This window comes from Haplochromis burtoni, unplaced genomic scaffold (assembly GCF_018398535.1).
Source record: "Haplochromis burtoni strain Fernald_Lab_line unplaced genomic scaffold, NCSU_Asbu1 Contig_648, whole genome shotgun sequence".
In the NCBI taxonomy this organism is placed as follows: domain Eukaryota; kingdom Metazoa; phylum Chordata; class Actinopteri; order Cichliformes; family Cichlidae; genus Haplochromis; species Haplochromis burtoni.
In genome coordinates, this window is record NW_024583009.1 from 163653 (window position 1) to 184594 (window position 20942).

The 20942-nt window shown below is 43.7% G+C and overlaps 1 protein-coding gene across 10 annotated transcripts in view; it reads left to right on the plus strand.

Annotated features, from left to right (window-relative positions):
* Positions 1-20936, plus strand: part of LOC102303330 (solute carrier family 12 member 6) — a 28807-nt gene extending 7871 nt beyond the window's left edge. For 6 of the 10 annotated variants that reach the window (XM_014329941.2, XM_014329946.2, XM_014329945.2 and 3 more), the window contains 26 exons: positions 2924-3018; positions 3501-3629; positions 5460-5606; positions 5690-5744; positions 7572-7702; positions 8057-8283; positions 8368-8486; positions 8601-8789; positions 10754-10918; positions 11367-11465; positions 12567-12624; positions 12728-12902; positions 13440-13558; positions 13647-13745; positions 13821-13940; positions 14134-14238; positions 15032-15200; positions 15284-15479; positions 15563-15732; positions 15814-15945; positions 16553-16660; positions 16793-16855; positions 18239-18313; positions 18441-18682; positions 18764-18897; positions 19177-20936. In XM_014329941.2, coding sequence (XP_014185427.1) covers positions 2924-3018; positions 3501-3629; positions 5460-5606; positions 5690-5744; positions 7572-7702; positions 8057-8283; positions 8368-8486; positions 8601-8789; positions 10754-10918; positions 11367-11465; positions 12567-12624; positions 12728-12902; positions 13440-13558; positions 13647-13745; positions 13821-13940; positions 14134-14238; positions 15032-15200; positions 15284-15479; positions 15563-15732; positions 15814-15945; positions 16553-16660; positions 16793-16855; positions 18239-18313; positions 18441-18682; positions 18764-18897; positions 19177-19268 — 3413 coding nt within the window. In that variant the 3' untranslated portion in view covers positions 19269-20936. Of the gene's footprint in view, positions 1-2923; positions 3019-3500; positions 3630-5459; positions 5607-5689; positions 5745-7571; positions 7703-8056; positions 8284-8367; positions 8487-8600; positions 8790-10753; positions 10919-11366; positions 11466-12566; positions 12625-12727; positions 12903-13439; positions 13559-13646; positions 13746-13820; positions 13941-14133; positions 14239-15031; positions 15201-15283; positions 15480-15562; positions 15733-15813; positions 15946-16552; positions 16661-16792; positions 16856-17243; positions 17268-18238; positions 18314-18440; positions 18683-18763; positions 18898-19176 lie in introns of all 10 variants that reach the window. The other 4 variants (XM_014329949.2, XM_014329950.2, XM_042215052.1 and 1 more) reach the window with 4 other exon arrangements.
* Positions 20937-20942: the final 6 nt, after the last annotated feature.

Genomic DNA, 20942 nt, shown 5'->3' on the forward strand with positions numbered 1-20942 from the left:
TGTGGGCGGACCTGTCCTCTTGGGGCCACACACACAGCTGTGTTCCCCTGTGCTGAACTGGGTGTGGATTATAGAATGAAGTTGAACAGCTGAGCACAGAGAGGACAGCAGTAAGAGCTCACATGTGTCTCTGGACAGCTTTTAGTTTGGCTAAGAGGAGGTTTTCAGATCAGTACTGGTGTAGATAGGAGCGTATAGAACTCGATGGATATCCACCAATATACTGTCAAACTGCAGCGTTTATTTTATTTGCAATAGTAACATACTTGGTGACAATAAATAGTGGATTGGTGTTCAGATGCATCTCTGTCGGCGGAACGGCAGGCTGCGACAGTAGTTCTCGTTTTGCTCTGCTGCATCAGTGATTTTGGCATAACGGCACATAAACATTAACTTGCTGCTGAGAGACTCAGCCAAATGACATCCTGCTGACACGGGCAGAGCAGGGTCTGACTGGTTAGTGCCGAGCAAGCTTTCAAAATAAAAAAATCTTAAATGACTCACGCAATTTCTTGGGTTGCAGTTTAAATACCAGGCAGCAGACCCAAATAAAGCCTGTTTGTGGGGAAACAGAAATGTATACTTTCATATTTGAGGAAAAACAAACTTGGGACTGTATTTGTAAGCCGAGTTGGCTGTTCGGTTGAGAAGTGTCTGACCTGAGTCACATGTTGTTGTCTGAATCACTGAACTTTTTTAAAAAGAGCAGCATCATCTGTAAGCTGTGCACACCAAGGCTGGTCTCACAAATGACGCAACAACAAAACTAACCACATGGAAGCAGGTAGTTTCCCCGATGCTCTCAGCTCTGATGCTGACTGTCAGTCAAATGATTTTGCACATTTAAAAAGAGTTTATTTTTTTAAGAAGGCACACAGTGTGAGTAGGTATCCTCTCTTGATGGTGGATCGCTATGTTAAATATGTCCTAATTGGTCCCTGTGAGCCAAAAGCTCAGACTTCAGACTGCCCTAGATGCTGGTTTCAGTTTGGCTTTGTATGATGTCACAGTTTACTGTGTAAACCTGCTGTTCAAACCTGTTTGTGAGGCCGGCCAACCAATCAGAATCCCAATAATGTTGGCTTAAAGAAGTGTGTTCAAGATTATAACTGAAACGTTGATTATGCAGAGCTCATGTAGTCGAGCCAAAGAATGCAAATCTAAACGTGCCCCCCCCCCCCTGTGAAAACTGAAAGTTCAGATGATTTCCCCACAACAGCCTGAGCAGATAGGTGTGAATCTCGACAGCCCTGATTAACAAGTTAAGTGCTAAACATGCTGAGGCTACATCCACACTAATGCGTTTTGTATGAAAACACATCGTTTTGGCCTCCCATCCACACTGAGACGCCGTTTTCCCCAAAGGAAAACGCAGCGTTTTGAAAACGCTGTTGAAAACGCATACATTTGAAGAGGGTGCTTATGCGCCGCAGAGTGGACAGCGAAAACTGAGACTTTCGAAAACGATGACGCATGTTAGTCATGTGATGCAGTCATGTGACCAATTAAACTAAGATAGCGGAGGGCATTATACAGCAGTTGTTTTGTTTGCGCTCAATTTTGACAGCCCTATTAAAGATTAATATCAGTCTGTACACGCTTCAGATAGCTTTTCTTCAAATTCTTTAATTCTCACTCGCTTTTGCAACTTTGTACTTTGTGTTACTCGGAAAGTAAATAAACAGCAGACAGAAATGAGGCAGGTGGAATCTTCTTGCGTTTCACGCATGCGCAGTACTGGACCGTAAGCGCTTTCGTCCGTTTCAATGTGGACGCACAACTCTGTGAAAACGACTGAAAACGCTAGTGTGGACACGGAGACGACAACGCCATTTTCAAATCTATCCGGGCGAGTGTGAGCTTGTTAAGATGTGGAGCATTCACGTTTATCTGTGTTCATCTGACATGGTTCAGTTTCTGTGTGTAAAGAGCAGCATCATGAAAATCAGGAGCACGCATTAGATGACCTGCCAGTTAACATGTTTTATGAACAAATGAGCGAGCTACCTGATTAGCTCGTTAGTTAAAATCTCCCAGCATGCCATCGTGCTTCAGCTGTTGATTGTTAGGAGTGAGGTTTTGCCTGTGTTGAGTCAGTATCACACTCGGTATCTTTGGCCAAATGTAGCACTGCGAACAGGATGGGAAGTTACCACCCACCACACAAATGCTGGCTTTTTTTTTTCTTTATTTCCTCCCAGGGATCGTTGATTTATTTTTTCTTTGGCACGTAACCAGCCGATGTTCTAAAATAGACAGTGAAAGCTGCTGAGGCAGTTTTAGATTCACCAGCTAGTGTGAACTCATTCATAGAGTAAACACTGAAAATGAATCATGCTCTCAAACCCCCCCGCCGCCGCCGCACCACAGTTTTTACAGGTGTGAAGAGGTGGAAGTTTGCTGTGTTTACAGGAAAATGAAGTAAATATAGGAAGATTTGTTATTTATTTATTTATTGTTATTATTTCAGTTTGGGGTAACTTTACATGTATTTAAGGGGAATCCACACCGTTATTATTTATTTTGCTATTGGAATGTTACACAAGAAGGGAGAACTTGTCTCATCCCTCAGTCTCTGGTTTTCTTCTGAGTGCCCTTCTGTGAAGCGTGTGACCCTTGGCTGCTGTTAGCGTGAGTGTGGCGTAGCAGGGAGGGGGAAGTGATGCTGCTGACTCAGGTGCTGCCGATGCAGCGGTCTGCACCGGCGGGAGGAACCGAGCCAGCGACACGGGGTCGCTGCATCAAACTGTGACTGTGAGGGAAACGGCTGAAAGTCGACACCACCGAGCCATGATGACAGCAATTTAAAAAAAAAAAAAAAAAAAAGCTTCCTTTGTGCTCAGTCATATTCGTGCTGCATCATCCTTTCCTTTTCTTTCCCTTTGTTTATGATTTCTCTCTCTGTCTTTCTTTTATTGGCTAGGTGAGGGAAATTCGAAAACCTCCAGTGTGTACATCAACAGCAATCATCAGGTGGACGATGACGACTTCTACGACAAAAACCTGGCCTTGTTTGAGGTACAAAACATTTCAGCCACTCTTTCTAGTGGCTGTATTTGCTGCTTTCTTATAATGTATTCACTCTTATGGTTTTATTATACAGCACAGGGCTAAGAATAGAAAATGATGGTTACTGTTTATTTGATGGATGTCTGCTAACTGGAGCCCAGAATAACCAGCATGTGGCTGGTGGGTGTAGATAATTTCAGGTTTTATAGTTTACAGAGTTCCTTCTTCTCTGTCCCACTTCTTTATCTACCGGTTCAGTATGCCTCTTTGCCTCCTCTTCTTTCATAGCTTCTGTCTGTTGCCTTTCTCCGGTTGTCATTTTATCTTTCTTTCACTTGTTCTCCTATCTTTACTTCATCTCTGCCTCACAGTAATTTATGCCCTTCCTCCTTTTTTTTAAATTTGCCCCATCTTTACTCCATCTGTTTTAATCTCTTTCTCGCTCCACCATACTTCATTGTCTCCTCTTTTTCTTCGTCCTCTACCCACAGGAGGAGATGGACACTCGACCGAAGGTGTCCTCTCTCCTCAGCCGCCTGGTCAACTACACCAACCTGACTCAGGGGGCCAAAGAGCATGAAGAGGCCGAGAGCATCGGCGAGAAAAAGAAACCCAGCAAGGTACAAACGAATAAACCTTGAAACACACGTAAACACAAGTGTGACCTCGTAAAACCCTTTAGTGTTTTAATGAGATTCACTGGATGGCGAGGCATGTTGGGCAATCTGCCCATATGGAGTGCACAATTCCAGCTGTACTTTGTCTGGGTGAACAATCTTTTACTGCAGTGTCATAACCAGGATGAGCCCTGGTTGTAGCAATGGTGTAGTAAGTACAAAGTTGATCTGGATGACAGTAACAATCCTCACATGATCACTAGTTCATATGTTGCACCTGAAACAATAAAAATAAAGACATCCATTTGTTCATCAGTTTTTGAGGCCCTGTCCTAGAAAACTGACTCTTTCTGCCGCCCTCCTGACTCGCTGCCTCCATCTGAAATTGCGTTTGGATGTAACCCTGGTGTGGAGCCCAATCCTTCCTGATAAGGCGCTGGCTGGCCCAGATAAGAACTGCCTGTCTGTTTTGGCGGTTTGAGTGTAATTGCACGTTTGCCGGATTGCTCGGACACATTTGCCAACAGACGGCAGGGAAAGTTAAACCAAAACATGTTTAATCCTCCCGTCTGGACCCCACCGTGTGTTCAGTACAAGCATCAACATAAGTCTGGTACAGCAGGGAGGAGCCGTGCAGTGATTTCAAGACCTTACCTGGAAAGATGACAGTGGAGCAGGGCTAGTTTAAAGACCAGCTTTAAGAGATTAATATTTGGGTAAGAAAACATTTGAATGGAGAAGGAGCAGCGTTAAATCCCAACTGGACCAGAGTAGAAGTGATTCATGGGTCTCGATGTATGTGTGCTTGCTGCAAGCAGATGTACAAAATGTTAAAAACATGGGTTTCCTAAAACATGGGTTTTAGGACACTAGGGTCATTCCATATAAAATCAGACACATATGGGAATAAATATTTGCCATCTGCCCCGCCACTAAATGAGGCAATTTGACCATACCAGGAAAGTTGTCTGAGTCTGCAGAGTACATACACATGGATTTGAGGGATTTTTTTGATTGTTTGTTTGTTTGTTTTCCAGCAGTTTTGAACCATTTTTGAGCTAGCAGTAAGACATTTAGGCTCTGTTTAAAAGCTGCAACCAAATCCATTTTATACCCACTCCAGGTCTCATGATATACAGCTAGACTCTTGTTTTTGTACAACATGATGTTTTTTCTGAACTTTGTGTGTGAGTATCATGGCATAAATAATTTCTATAGGAAAACTTCTCCGGTTGACTGTAGAGTATTGGGCCCAGGCATTAGTACTGCTTTTTGGGTAAACCTTCAAAGTCCACATCACCAAGTGGGACAGGTGGTAGGTCAAAACATGTTGCAGCGTATGAAAGGTCTGCTTACAGCAGAATGTAGATCATTCAGAATGTAAGCTTATTGGCTAATTACAGTATCTAATATTAGCTTTCTCTTTCCTCTGATGAATCTAATGTTTTTAGCATTTGCTTGTGGGGCTTGAGCCTGTCCCATCTGTCGGAGGGCGTGAGAGGCTGTTAAGGGGCAAACACATTCACACCTACAGCTAATTTAGAATCACCAGTTAACCTAACATGGACTATGGGAGGAAGCTGGAGTACCCTGGGGGAGCCCACACAAATGAAGTTGTCGAATAATGGCTAAAATGATGTTCATCGAAAGTCTGAATTAACCTTTAATGTAACATCAGTTTAATGTGTTTAGTTTCGTTTTATTTACAGATGAAGGTAGTATGATGGACTGAAATAAATGAACAAATTCCAAATGAGCACCTCAGTGTAACATTACGTGCTGTCTTTGGATTTCGTTTCTGCTTAACCTTTTTTCTTCTGTGTAATCTTCCAGTCGCCACAGATGGGGACGCTGATGGGCGTGTACCTTCCTTGTCTGCAGAACATCTTCGGCGTCATCTTGTTCCTGCGGTTGACCTGGGTGGTGGGAACTGCCGGCGTGCTGCAGGCCTTCTGTATTGTTCTTATGTGCTGTTGCTGTGTGAGTATTGGAGTATTAGCAAACAGCCCCAAGGAGACAAAAACAGGAAACCTTTCTAAAACACTGCCGTCTCTCCTCTCCAGACAATGTTGACCGCCATATCAATGAGTGCAATCGCAACCAATGGAGTCGTACCAGGTATTCCTTTATCTTTATGTTTCTTCCTTCATTCTGTGGACACAGTGGCCCAGAGATCCTTCCTTCTTGTCTTTCTGCTTCTTCCTCCTCATCTTCTTTACTTTTCCCTCCTTTCCTTCCCTTTATTTGTTCTTCTCTCTACTCTTTCCTCCCCTCCTCATTCTTCTTCTTCCATGTTTTTTTCCTTCCCATTTATCCACACTTAGAACCAGTATGAAGAGCACAATGGGTACTGTTAATCTATTAGATTAAGATTTACACAAAGTGATTTACATAGATTAACTTTACATAATGAATGTAACTTATTTCTTAACTTCATATTATTCATCCTGTAATTTATTTACGCAAAGAAAGAAAATGCACTTTTTATAAAAAGCTATAAATCCAGCAGGGTGCTGAGTTTAGGGTCACCTCTGTGTTGTCTGCTTCAGTGTCTCTGAATTGAAGTGTATTTCCACAATAAATCACATTTTTATGTGGACACTTTGCAGTGGACTGAGTCTGGTGGCCTCTGTGGATGTTGTGTTGACTTTTGTAGTTTGTCTTTCCCGGTTGTCCTTCTCATTTTCCAGCTTTGGGCACGCTGACGACGTTTTGCTAACGAGTGTTATTTCTGTGTCCCGTCTCTCCCTCTGTCTGCTCTCCCTCTCTGTCTGTGCCTTCATTTAAAAACCTAGAATATTTATCTGCCATTGACCTTTTCTCTCGCCGAAATGCCTCGAGGCGAATATCCTCAGTGTCAGAGTAGTTTGATTAACTGACTTATTTTCCAACAAGCATGGCACAGTTTGATAATTGAATGTAGAACGAGAAAACCTCTGTAAAGTAGAAAATTAATCTCTAACAAGTTCTGACTCTCATCAGGCATTTTACCCCACGCTCTGTCTCACCTGAGCAGCTTCCAGCTGTCATGCTTTCTATTCTCAGATGGTAGCGATTAAGTGTGTGTGTGTGTGTGGGGGGGGGGGGTTTACTGAGGTCAGGCTGAACAAGTAATAAAGTGTGTTTGGGTTCTCAAATACACCTCAGCACTAAAAATCACTCAGCCTGTGCAGACATAGTGACCTGAAAGTCCAGCAGGTTTTGTGGCCTCGCTCAGGAACATCTCACATTAAATATGTCTAAATCTACCACATTCATATTCAATTACATTTTTTTTGTGACATCGACCCTGCTGTGTGTTCCTTTTTGTGTGGTGTTCAATGCTGCTGTTTGGAAACCAAACACCGAATTATGCTCGCAGTCAGCAGAGTATTGGTATCTGCTCTTACTGCCTCATTTGTGTTATACGTGGTTCAAATGGTATCAGCAAATAGCCGCTGTTTGCCTTGCCACACTTGGAGTAGCAGTTGTGTAGGGGCAATGTTAATTTTACCGTAATGCGGGCTGGGCTGTGTTACCCGAGTGTTGGCTTATTCACGTACAGCCTGGTGCTTGATGTCAGAAGGTTGGATGCATTGGATTCATTAAGCTCGACCTGGTCCAGCACTTGGAGTGAGCTGAGCAGCTGCTGCCGTGTGCATTTGCAGATGCCGTTTGAATGAAAGCCCGCTCTGTCTGTATTTGTGTCACATAGAACATTATGCTTACTTCTACAAGCATAGTATGACTCCTCTTTTCTCCCCTTTTGCCTCCCAACATCATAATGTTACTAACCATCCACCGCCTCCGCTCTTTCTCTTTCTTTGTCCACCCTTCTTTTCCCCCCCTCCAATCTGTTTCTGTCTTCATCCCACTTTTTTCCATCCCTCTTTCTCCCTCTTCATTTCCACTTGCTCCAACCCTTACATACACCTTCCTCCTCCTGCTTCTTTCCTCCTCCTCCAGCGGGAGGTTCCTACTTCATGATCAGCCGCTCTTTGGGTCCAGAGTTTGGGGGGGCGGTAGGCCTGTGCTTCTACTTGGGCACAACCTTCGCTGGAGCCATGTACATCCTGGGAGCTGTCGAGATCCTTCTGGTGAGTTGCTTTGTTTGCTTTGTTGTTGTTCCAGTTAGTATCGTGTTCTCCAGACTTTCTTCTGGATGTAAAGGCTTACGTTGTGATCATTGAGTGACTCTATACCGATACGAGGTAGTAACGACTCATTGCCTTCACTATATGTGGACCTCACAAAACCCATAAGCTCAGTTATTTTAAATAAACATGTGACCTGAGTTAGGGACACAAAAGGAGGCTGACCAGTTTTATTGACAGGCTGATATTATTTATATGTGTCATCTAATTGGCTGATTTGCACTAAACGCACTTATATTACTGAACCTTCAGATAAGTGAGGCCTGCTTCTTGCTCTCTTCCCTCTCCCTCTGACAGATGTACATTGCACCCAGAGCAGCGATCTTTGAAGGTGAAGGAGCAGCCATGTTGAACAACATGAGGATATACGGCTCCATCTTTCTCCTCTTCATGGCCTTGCTGGTTTTCGTGGGGGTCAAGTATGTGAACAAACTGGCCTCTGTCTTCTTGGCCTGTGTCATCATCTCCATTTTATCCATCTATGTCGGAGCGCTGGTTTCTGCCTTCAGCGTGCCGGATTTTCCGTGAGTCTTGATTATTTGGAGAAACACAGAGCTGACCGATCATTTATGCGTCACATTTTTGACTGACTGGGCTTTCATCCACAGCGTATGCATGCTGGGAAACAGAACTATCAACGCTCATGATGTTGTTGACAACCACTGTAGTAAAACTGTCCTGGTTAAAGTTCCAGCTGAGAAATTAGACAGCAACTTCACGATTAACGGTGGGTTCAGATTTCCTTCTTTCTGTTACGAGTCATGAGCAGTAAGAGTGTCTCTCTGAGTTACACCAGTGTTTTTCTGAAACGCTGTTTTTTTTCTCTCTCTCTCTCTGATAGAAAACAGCACAGTGGGCCCCACTTTTGACCCCAGCCATGTCCCAGAGGTGATGGTGGAGAAGACCACACATCTTTGGAAGTTATTTTGCCATAACGCACAGCTCAACACCACCTGTGACGAATACTTCACTTCAAACAACTTCTCTGAGATTAAAGGGATCCCCGGACTGACTAGTGGGGCCATATCAGGTAGAGTGCATGCATGAGGAGTGCAGTGATTCTCTGAATGAGAGATCATATAAAATATGGACACGGCCAATGTGATATCACCCACCTGTTACGAAGCCAAGCTGAGTGTTTTACCATTGCCTCTTTGTTTGTTTGTTTTTTAAATCTGATGAGGGTGGTCATTAGCCAAGTCTGGCTGTGTCCATCTTCTTTTTAGTCTGTGGTCTCCATGGAAGTTCCAGGAAAGTCTGGGATTGCACTGTTAGTGTTGTTTCTTGGCTGAAAGCTAGAATCTCACTTATAGCTGTCCAGTATGAAATTACTTCTTATTTACTGAGTGTGCATTTAAAAAAATATAATCGATTAAAACTTTAAACCGTCACATTTAAACAGGCGTTAAATTGTTGTGCTAATGTTGTTTCTGCTAAGTGACAGTAAGAAGGATAAGTAACCAGTATCTCTCCTTCTGGCTCAAAATGTATTCTTGATTCTTCCTGATTAAAACAGGAAGAACTTAGTATTGATGTTTTCCCTTGTAGCTATTAACTTAGCTTGAGCAGCTGAATGACGGAATAACAGGAGTAAAATAAATATGGGCTCAAACTGTGGTCATAAATATTTTGTACTGTTGTGTTTGTGTGTGTGTGTGTGTGTGTGTGTGTTTGTGTGTGTGTGTGTGTGTGTGTGTGTGTGTGTTTATATTGATAAATGTTGTGTGTGTAAGTTGTGTGTGGACTTAGGCAAAAAATACGTGTGAAACTCTGCACTCAAGTTTCAAGTTTCAAGTACGAATTTTGACCCAGTTTTTCTTCCTTTCATCTGATTGGCCAATGTTATGTCAATCACAAATTTAACTATCCAATCAGAGAACAGGTGGGTTTGGCTATTGGAGGGGTGCTTTATGGAGTCCACACACAAATCTTTTTTTACACATACAAATCGTGATTTACAAGTACAAAATATTTATGACCACAATTTGAGCCCATAAATAAATCCTGACATACTGTGCTCTGTAACAGTAATGGACCTCAGCTGGCCTGATGCAGCAGAATGCTTTAAAAGCAATCTGGTCTGAAGTTATGTTGGTGCTTTAAGGAGAAAGATAAGAAATCCAGTTTTTATCCCCCAATATGTGAACACGCCAAACATCTTAGATGAATAAAATGAACATAATATCACAGACAGGACAGAATTTCTAGGTAGAGCCGAGAGGCAGAAGGCTTCACAGCTCACAGAAATGAGAATTTGAAGGTCCAAGTCTGAGGCCATGGCCCTCAGGTGGAAGAGAGTGGAGTGGTCACCCCAGGTCAAGGACGAGTCCCTCCACTGCCCCAAGTGGAGGAGTTTAAGTAATTTGGGGGTCTTGTTCACGAATGAGGGGAGAGGGAGATCGACAAATGAACCACATCACTGCACTGCTCTGTTGTAGGAAAGGGAGAACTCTATGTAAACGTGAAGCTGACAGTTTACTGGTCAATCTTTGACTTTACTCTATCTTAGAGAAAGGGTGAAGAGTCCAGTGATCCAAGAGGGACTCAGAGTAGAGCCACTACTACTCCTCATTGAAAGAATCCAGCTGAGGTGGTTCAGGCATCTCACTAAGATGCCTCCTGGCTGAGGTGTTTTGGGCTCGTCATACTGGAATGAGGCCCCGGGGCAGACCCAGGGCATGCTGGAGAGATTACATCTCAGCTGGCCTGAGAATGCCTCAATGTCCCCCTGGATAAGGTGGAGAAGTGGCTATGGAGAGGGCGGTTTGGACTTCTTGGCTAGGGCTGGCGCCCCTACAACTGAGCCCTGGATAAGCAGCAGTTGGAGGATGTTTTATCGAAGGAGACGGAGGCAGATATTATACCAGCTTACTAATGCTACACTAATTAGGGCCTCTAAATCTAAATAAATGTGAATGTGTAGGTGAATGTTTATCCTCTGCCAATGTCAATGACTGATCTTACATGGGTTTTTTTTTTTCTCCCTCTTAACAGAGAACCTGTGGAGTACATACCTCCACAAAGGGGATGTTTTGGAGAAAAGATCCCTCCACACCTCTCAAGTTGCACACCCAGCCTCTGATCGCTATCCGTACGTGTTTGCTGACATCACCACCTCCTTCACAGTGCTCGTGGGCATCTTCTTCCCCTCGGTCACAGGTACAGACGCCCCTAAAATACTAACTGGGCTCCATTCAGTGTTAATTCAGAAATATAAGCATATAAGAAATTTAAACCTAATATTGGCTTGGTTCAGTGATGAAAACGGATCATTGACAGGAAAAGCGCTGTAGGCGTGATATTGATTCCCGCTCACGGTGCAGCTGCTGATTCAGGATCAAACCTGTCAGGCATCTATTCTTGGATTTCTGTTTGTGTCTGTGCAGTTGGCTTTATTTTCACTTTTTTAGCTTGAAAACACTTTAAAAAAGAAAAAATATGGAGATGAATTCTCTTTGATTTGAAATATTGATCACACATTTCACTCACGAGGGTGTTTATTAAAAAACTGTGGTATATTCAGTGTAACATTAAAGTTGATATTTTAAGCACAAAGCTGTTGAGTTATCACTTATCTCCTCTTCCTTTGAATTATTTTGTTTCTCAGGAATCATGGCCGGCTCCAACCGGTCGGGGGATTTAAAAGATGCTCAGCGCTCCATCCCCATCGGAACCATCCTCGCCATCCTCACCACCTCTTTAGTCTGTATCCTTTCATCTGACAATTTGATTGAACTTTCATGCACTCAAATTCAAAAGCAACTCAAAGCACAATTTAAGATGCTACAACACAATTCTGAAGTTTTTAACCTAAATGCTGATCATGGAAATATTTAATGAGAATAATGTTGTGTTGTTAGTGGATTAAGTCTGTCCACCTGTTTTATTTTCACGCTGTCTGTCCATCCTTACATCCATCTCTGAGAATACCTTGAATTGTGTTTTTTGTTTTTTAAAAGGTGGACTGATTGAAATTTGCTAATCAAAGGTTAAGATCAAGGTCAAAGGTCGAAAGTTCACCTTTAGTTTGCTCACCATTCTCGCTGTTACCCCACTAGATCACTTCACCCTTAGACTGCAGCCTTAGTTGTTGTTCCTAAAGTATTTAAAGGTAGAATGGGAGGCAGAGGCTTCAGTGTCAGGCCTCTCTTCTATGGAACCAGCTTCCAGTTTTGATCCAGGAGACAGACACTATCTCTGCTTTTAAAACTTAAAACCTTTCTTTTTGAAAATAAAACAATTATAATTAAAAAGAATTATAGTTGGGGTTGGATCAGGTGACTCTGAATCCTCCCTTAGTTACTCTGTAATAGTCCTAGGCTGTTGTGAGCTTCCCGTGACGCACTGAGTGTTTCTTCTTCACTCATCTTTTTCACTCTGAGTGTTGGCACATGACTCGGCATTTAATTATTAGTTACTGTTAATCTCTGGCTCTCTTCCACAGCGTGTTTTTTGTCCTGTCTTCATTTCCTCAACTGGTCGTGTCTGAGGGTGAGGTGGAGATTTCTTCCTGTTAAAAGGGAGTTTTTCCTTCCTACTGTCCTCAGGTTCTTGTTTATAGAGGGGCATCTGTGCTACTGTAGGGTCTTTATATTACAATATAAAGCACCTTGAGGCGAGTGCTGGTGTGATTTGTGATTTATGTGGAGAGTCCACAGAGACTGGATGGCGTATCTCGACCGGGCAGTGGAGGCGTATGACTGAGAGGCAGTTCTTCGAATTTTCTCAGCACAGTCCGATTTTCGTGGCACTGAAAGTACTTTGTATTGTTTTGTTTTGTTTTTTTCCTGACCTGCTGTTCATCCAGATCTGAGCAATGTCGTGTTGTTTGGAGCCTGCATCGAGGGGGTGGTCCTCAGAGACAAGTCAGTACACCTGCTCTTGTGTTTGTATTTGCATGTGTTGTGTTGTATGTGAGGCAGAAGGACTTTGATGCTTAAACTACTTCATGTGTTGTTACTTCTGCAGGTTTGGAGATTCAGTTAAAGGCAATCTGGTGGTGGGGACTTTGGCTTGGCCCTCGCCGTGGGTCATTGTGATCGGGTCCTTCTTCTCCACATGTGGCGCGGGCCTCCAGTCTTTGACTGGTGCTCCACGACTCCTGCAGGCCATCGCCAAAGACAACATCATCCCCTTCCTCCGGGTTAGAGCTGCTAGTTTTCAGTTTAATTACAGGGACTGTCCAAGCACTTCTCCTTTATTCTTGTTGTGCTCAGGATTAACTTAATGATGCTGTATGAAGCAGAAATCCCTACTGATGTTGAATTACTGATGTATTTATGCTGCATACTTCAGTTCCTTCCACTTGCATACAGAAACATCTTGCAGCAGGGGAAGACAGTGTGCAAATACCTTGATGGAACTGTGGTGCTTTAAAATGCTTTAAAGTGATGGTGTTTTATGTTTTCTGTCATGTACAGTGTGACCCATTTCTTTAGGTAGTTTGAGTGTAATTTGTAGTTACCTGGAGATGCTGTATTCTCTCCAATTCCTGCCTTTCACCGAAGCTTTTGATTATTTCTTTGATTCTCAGTGCTCAGGCTATTGCCTCCTTCCACTCTCTATGTAATAACAACCCTCAGATTTTATTTTTTCATTTGCAGTACTTGCCATTTCCTTAAACACAGTGTGATTTGCTGGGTCTGTGTGTGTATATTTGAACTCTGTGTGTTTCTGGCAGGTGTTTGGCCACGGGAAAGCTAACGGGGAACCTACGTGGGCTCTGCTGCTGACAGCTCTGGTAGCTGAGCTGGGGATTCTCATCGCATCTCTGGACATGGTGGCTCCTATTCTGACAATGTAAGATGCAGTTATGTTACATGTGTGTGCATGTGCACACTTAGTCTGCCTTCATCACCTCAGTTTGAATCTCCAACCCTCCTTCCAGGTTCTTCCTTATGTGTTACCTGTTTGTGAACCTGGCCTGTGCCCTTCAGACCCTCCTGAGGACACCCAACTGGAGGCCTCGCTTCTCATACTACCACTGGTACTACCAAAGACTCACTCACTCACTCTCTCTCTTGCTCCCCCCCCCTGACGTCTGCTCTGCTCATCTGTCCAGGAGCTTGTCCTTTCTGGGGATGACTTTCTGCCTGGCGCTCATGTTCATATCCTCTTGGTACTACGCAATCGTTGCCATGGTGATTGCCGGGATGATCTACAAGTACATTGAGTATCAAGGGTATGTTGCCATGGAGATGTACTCCCTCCACATGATTGTGCATGTACAGACTGGTGTGTAAACATGTCTGTTTCGTGTTAACATGTTTATTTTATTTTCAGGGGAACAGAAGAGTGTACAGTGTATACTGTTTGTGAATAAATAAATATACCTGTATGTTCTCTTATATTTTCTGGGTGTGGTTGTGTATCAGGGCAGAGAAGGAGTGGGGAGATGGGATCCGTGGTCTGTCACTCAGCGCTGCCCGTTATGCTCTGCTGAGGCTGGAAGAAGGACCACCGCATACTAAAAACTGGAGGTATTGAACTGTCTCACAAACACAGGATGCAAGTTGACCTGTTAGAAGTTGATGAACTGTTTGCACTTAAGTTTGCGTGCAGTGCTGGGAGTAAAGCTGCAAGACATCATCAGAATCTGCGTCACATTTAGCATTATAAACAAGAATCTGATGATTTTAATGTGCCAAGTCTCTTTTGGTGTGCAGTACTAGGTATAGCAGATCAGTAAATTAAACACTGCAGGTCACTACTGTCACTTTCAAACAGGTCTGGGAGAGCTCCAGGTTGCTGGACACTGGTTTTCTTTCACAAATAAATTGAATTTCAGTTTGTTGCTATGTAATTACATTTTGACATGTTAGCCAGCCATGGGGCCTCCGTGTGACTTTGTTGGGTCTCTTTATGTGCTTCAAATGATGCTGACTGAGCTGAACTAACTGCATCAAGACAGGAGGACAGGGGGTGAGCGAACTCTGAAAATGAGTTGCCTCATAGTGGTGCTTTGGTTTCACAACTGGGGAGATGCACATCAGGCTAAATGAAAGGCCTCTTTATTATCCTTTCCAGCGCTTCCATCATGTCTCACAGTCCTCAGCTGATGTTTATCAAGTTAGCATTGAATTATAGATGACCAATTCTCCATTTACTTTTATTTTGTTTATCTGAGCACTTGGCTGTGAAGTTTTCAAAACCCATTCAAAAATGTAGACAGCATAAAGACAGACAATCTGAGGCTCTGCTGTCACTAATATTTAGGAATAATCCACTAACGCACACATGCTCTTGTTCATCGCCTTGTCTGTCCGTGTCCAGGCCTCAGCTTTTGGTGTTACTAAAACTGGACGAAGACGCCCACGTCAAGTCTCCTCGGCTCCTGACGTTTGCCAGCCAGCTAAAGGCGGGAAAAGGCCTGACCATTGTTGGCACTGTTGTCCCCGGGAACTACCTGCAGAGCTATGGAGAGGCGCTCGCTGCTGAGCAGGTAGGGCCGTTTGTTATTGATGGGTGGAAATGTATTTGCTTTCAGATAATGTGGAGTTGGACCTTTTATCCTTCTTTCCTCAGACTCTGAAGCACCTGATGGATAAGGAGCGCGTGAAGGGCTTCTGCCAGTGCATCGTGGCTCAAAAGCCACGTGATGGGATCAGCCACATGATCCAGTCAAGTGGCCTGGGAGGAATGAAACCCAACACTGTGGTGATGGGCTGGCCTCACGCCTGGAGGCAAAGCGAGGACCCACAGTCCTGGAAGACCTTTATCAGTGAGTCAAGAGAGGACAGCAAAGCGGTTAATGGGGTTGTTTCAAAGTTAACAAGCTAACAACGCCCTCTTTCCTCCTTCCAGACACAGTGCGGGTGACCACAGCGGCCCACCTTGCGCTTCTGGTGCCCAAAAACATCTCCCTGTTCCCTAGCAACTCCGAGCCCTGCACAGAGGGCTACATCGATGTGTGGTGGATCGTCCATGACGGCGGGATGCTGATGCTTCTGCCTTTCCTCCTGCGACAACACAAGGCAAGAAAACAAAGTGTTGATCTTAAACTCTAACAAAGCCTTTAAAGTTTCCGCTGAACCCTCTGCTCTGTCTCTGCCCAGGTGTGGCGCAAGTGTTCAATGCGAATCTTCACAGTGGCCCAGATGGAGGATAATTCCATCCAGATGAAGAAGGATTTGTTAACCTTCACCTATCAGCTACGCATCGATGCTGAGGTGGAAGTAGTGGAGATGGTACGCATCGTTGCACCCCTAATAAAAATAATATATTTATTTATTTATTTATTACCGGGTCTGACCACTTGCACTTTGACTGAAATATTCACCTTTAATGGCTGCACTGGTTCGCCAGCTGAAACATGTAGATGCATAATTTTTTTACAGCCTTTAAGATCGTATTTATGTTGTTGTTGAATCACAGATTTTTACATAAAAAAAAAATAAACAGGTAATACTTTCATTGTCTTGACTAAAGAGATTCTACTGTGACGATTAAGCCTATGAGCAGGAGGTGTCTCTCTCTGCACTTCAGAGTACACCAGAGTTTTGTGTTGAGGCCTCTGGTGGATTGAATTCTTTAAACATGAAAACAGACAAAAGGAACCTGCTTTAAATCCCTTCGGGCACTCCCCCTTTCTTCTGCAGTGCAAAGACATGCGTGTAATGTTAATTCTGAACTGGATGAAGTTCTTAAAGTGCATAAACTGAACCACTGTGTGAATATAAGGTTAAATGTGGACCTAAGATCTCAGTAAAATATAAATTCCAGTCTGATTTCCACTAATTTCTACAACAGCTGTTTTCTCACCTCTTCTGAGCATGTCCATGTACCTCTTCTCAGCACGACAGTGACATCAGTGCATATACCTATGAGAGGACGCTGATGATGGAGCAGAGGTGTCAGATGCTCAGACAGATGCGACTGTCTAAATCTGATCGGGACAGAGAGGTAGGTGTGGAAAGCTTACAGCGGGTTTTGTGTGGTGTGAAAAATGCCCGCAGGTTTGTGTAGGGTTGATTAGGAGTTTGAAACTTTATGCAAGCTGGGTCTTAACAAGCATTTGTCCACCACTTTCACCAGGAGAGCCCTAGCAGTAGCAGCAACAATGGTAGGCCAGAGGCAGGTGGAGCTACAAGGTCTCAGGTGAGGTTAGAGGTCAAGGTCAGCTGTGAGTTCATGACTTGGGAGGAGTTTAAGGAAATATAAAAAATAATATTTTTTGTTCTGCAAAAATAAGCTGGAACAAAGTGGAGATCAGGTTCCCAGTACAGACGCCATGTTTTGTCTTTGAGGTCACCGTTTTCTTCCAGATTAAATTAGATTTAAGGAGAAAGAGCTCAGTGTTGAGGTCCAAAGGTTGCTAAAGAAACTAAAGTGCAGTGTACTGAGGTGATGGCAAAGAAATCCTGGTGGGTAACACTCATGGTAAGGGACACGGGCTACTGACAAAAAAAAGCACTGCAGACGGTAACTTGCATTGAGATGTTTGTTAAACGTTCATGTCGCCTCCTTTTGCCTCTCATCTCCTCAGAGGGTACGCTGGAGTTTTGATGATGTAAGTTTGCGCAGTAGAGAAGCAACAGCTGTCTGAAGTAGAGCAGATTAGACTCTGTAGAGTAGCCTGCAGTCAGGACACGCTGTCAAAGTAAAGAGTGAAACCCTCTGAACAGCTGTGAGTGCAGCTGAGCCCTTCAGATGAAGAGTTGAGAGGGAAAAAAGCGATGTGGTCACCGTGACGTCAGCCGTCGGTTTGTGAAGTGTCTTCACGAAGCTGGGACTGAAACTGCAAGCATACGCTCCTCTCACGCTCTTAGAAACAAAATTTACACAGTGAGCTGAACTCAGGGTCAGGAGGTGTCGCCCCCTGCTGGCATTTAAGGAAAACAAATCATATATTAGAAATGTGAGCTGTGACTTCTCTTTTCAGACCAGAGGAGTAACTTAAATGGAGCAGCTTTAATGTAACTGCAGCTTTAATTTTTGAAGCCTGTGCCTCCTAAAAACACTTCCATTACATGTGATGTTATCGTAATGTTTGGTGTTGTCTAGCGTTGATGCAGCAGTCCAGCATGATTTTCCTCTATGGGGAGACACAATAAAATAATGTGATCTTAATAATTACAGGATGGTGGGGTGAACTTTTTCCAGGGTTCTTCATTGGGGTGTGTCAGGGAAAAGTTTGAAAACCCCTGCTTTAAATAAAACACTGAATCGTTACAGAGTGAATCCTTTGACCTCCCTAATGTAGATCAAATCCACATTTATTTCACTGTCAGTCCAGTTCTTTATCTGAAGGGTTCAGTTAATAATGCTAACATGTGTCAGATGCTTCTTCCTTTAACTGTTCTGTCATCTTTGTTTCCCTCTACCCTTCACACTCATTCTCATTTCAGATTTTCAGAAGCTTTTTGTCTCGGGCCTTTTTTATTTACTGCCGTGTCCCTGTAGTTGTGCTTCAGTGCCCACCAGAGTAGATGCAGGCTGTGTTTGATTTTGGGGAGTTAGGTGACCTTGTGTTTTCTGTAGGCGTATCTTTCCCCCAGGTACAAAAGTCCTGGACCCTTCACGCCAAACACCTCCAGAGGAGACAGAGACAGACAGGTACAGAGAGACGGAGAGAAGCAGGAGTCAGGAATGACTGTAGAAAAGAGAGGTTTGCCAATGAGGTGGAAGAAAAGGCTGGAAAAAGAGATGAGAGAGAGCGTGTTTGTGTGTTTTCACACGCCAGGCCCAGCTGGTGAAGGATCGTAACTCCATGCTGCGTCTGACGAGCATCGGCTCAGACGACGAAGATGACACAGACGGCGGCGAGCGAGACCGGGCGGCGAGCGGCGGCGGCGGCAGCGGCAGCTCTGAGCACCACCGCCGCATTCAGATGACCTGGACCAAAGAGAAGACCACACAATACAGAGCGACGCACTCGGGCTGCTCCACCCCCGAGGGCTTCAGGGACATGCTGAGCATCAGGCCGTGAGCAGACACAGCAGGTTTCTCTGTGACACTGAGATCCGCGCTAACCAGGTCCTTTAACGCATCTCATTTTTCCTCCAGGGACCACTCCAACGTCAGGCGAATGCACACTGCCGTCAAACTCAACGAGGTCATCGTCAACAGATCCCACGACGCCCGGATCGTCCTGCTCAACATGCCTGGACCTCCCAGGAACACCGAAGGAGATGAGAACTGTATCCTTAACCCCGAGTCTGCACCAAAGTAAATGTTAGGCGCTTGTTTTTGCAGTCACTGAGTGTACTTTTGTTACAGCAGACACCTTTATGATGGCTTAAACAGGGTTTAAAAAATTAATTACAAAATCACTAAAGCCTTAAAGACGAAAGGAAATTTAGTTAAATTTTGCTTACTAACATGATTATTAAAACGTATAAGCTTTTCATTTATTTAAATGAATTCATTTATATTATCAAAGTAACCTAGTATGAGAAGTTCGTTAATTCAGTGAGCAGACATGGAGTTCCTGGAGGTCCTGACAGAAGGATTGGAGCGTGTGCTGTTGGTGAGAGGCGGAGGAAGTGAAGTCATCACCATCTACTCCTGATTAGACAAACACAGGAAGCCAGCATCAAGCAAGCAGCCAGTCGTGCAGGAGAGAGCAGAGTGAAGACGATGGGATCTGGGAACCTGAAAAAGAGCGATTGTCGATTGTCACACTTCCCTGTCGTGGCGCTGGTTTCCATCCCACATGCTGTCCAAGCTACAAAAATGCCAACACAATTCCAACAAGGAGCAGAAACAAAAATAATAACAAGCTGTGTGTGTGTGTGTGTGTGTGTGTGTGTGTGTGTGTGTGTGTGTGTGTGTGTGTTTATGTTTGACTCACCCACCCGAGGGTCCTCTGACTCGATGAGGAAGGGAGCACTGTGGTGTTAGGAGCGATTGCGTTTGGAGGGGCAGACCACAGAGGCTAACGGTGAGAGGCTGCGGAGCGGCCGACCCGCTGATGAGACTCAGGGTTGTTTTTTGTACAGAATGTAATTTGGAAGCAGACAGCAGTTTTCTGTCAGAATCAAGTATGGTTTTCTTTTTGTTGCTTCTCACAAACACATCTGTTTACTCTTACCAGCGTATCGGTACTCTTTATTTTCATATCCAGGAGTATTTGCACACAACTGACGAGAATCTGCTTTATTAAGACGCACTGACAAGGATTTATTTTTTGATTTTCGCTGCTACTACTTAGAATTTAGTCACAACAGCCTTTAACATAAAAATGTTGGGTGTTTAAAATTCAGACATCTTACCTCAAAAATGAATTTATTCATATCAGATGAATATTTTAATAAATACAGCATATTAAGACAGAATTTCAGGCTATATATATCAAATTTAAATGGATAAGTAGAAATTCTGATAAGGTCTATTTTATTGGCATTCAGCAGGACTATGTTGTGTAAAAATTTGATAACACCTGAGTTTTATTTACATTTTTAAAAATCAAATAAAAATTCAAAGGTACTTTTTGTAAATTCCTGTATTTTAAAAAATAGTTTGAAACATCAAAAATTAACTAAAGTGACAGCCACGCAGGCCTTGTGTTGCAGGGTCAGTGTAACCTTTATTAATTATTACTATTATTATTATTTCTTTTTACTGTGGCGCCAGGCCAAAGGCAATGCACGTTGAGGAGGAGGGGGTGGGACTAAAAATAAAAGCGGCACCTACCTGCAAACATCCCACTGGTGAAGTGCTGCCCCCTGGTGGTAAGTTTTAGCTCATTTTTGCAGAGGGTAATTACAAGAATTCCCCCTTCAGAACTTCCATAATTAGAAGAAAACCTGTCAGAGCTCAGTTTAAAATCACAAGGTTTATTCCGGAAACCCATCAAACCTTGCTGACACAGCAGTGTCCACTTCTTCTTTTTTCTTTTTTTTTTTTTTTAATTGCTTAAAGAGGATTTCGGTCTTATGCACCACATTCACAGCTGTGGATGTGACACCAAAATGAAACCAGTGCAAAGGAAATGGTCAGAGGTTTTCTCTCTGCTCTCTCGTTTTCTCTCAGGCCCACGCTGGACTGCACCTGAATAGTTAGTAAGTTATTCGACGTTAGCGTAGAGTTCAGTTTAGAGATTGGGGGGGGGGGCTGGGGACAGTTTTTGGTTGTTGCCATAACGACCTTGTAAAGGGAAACAGTATTGTGGAGACACTGGACCATCGTGGAGAGGACCACCACACTTCATGTGTATACATTTTTATGTGTGAGTGAAGCCCGT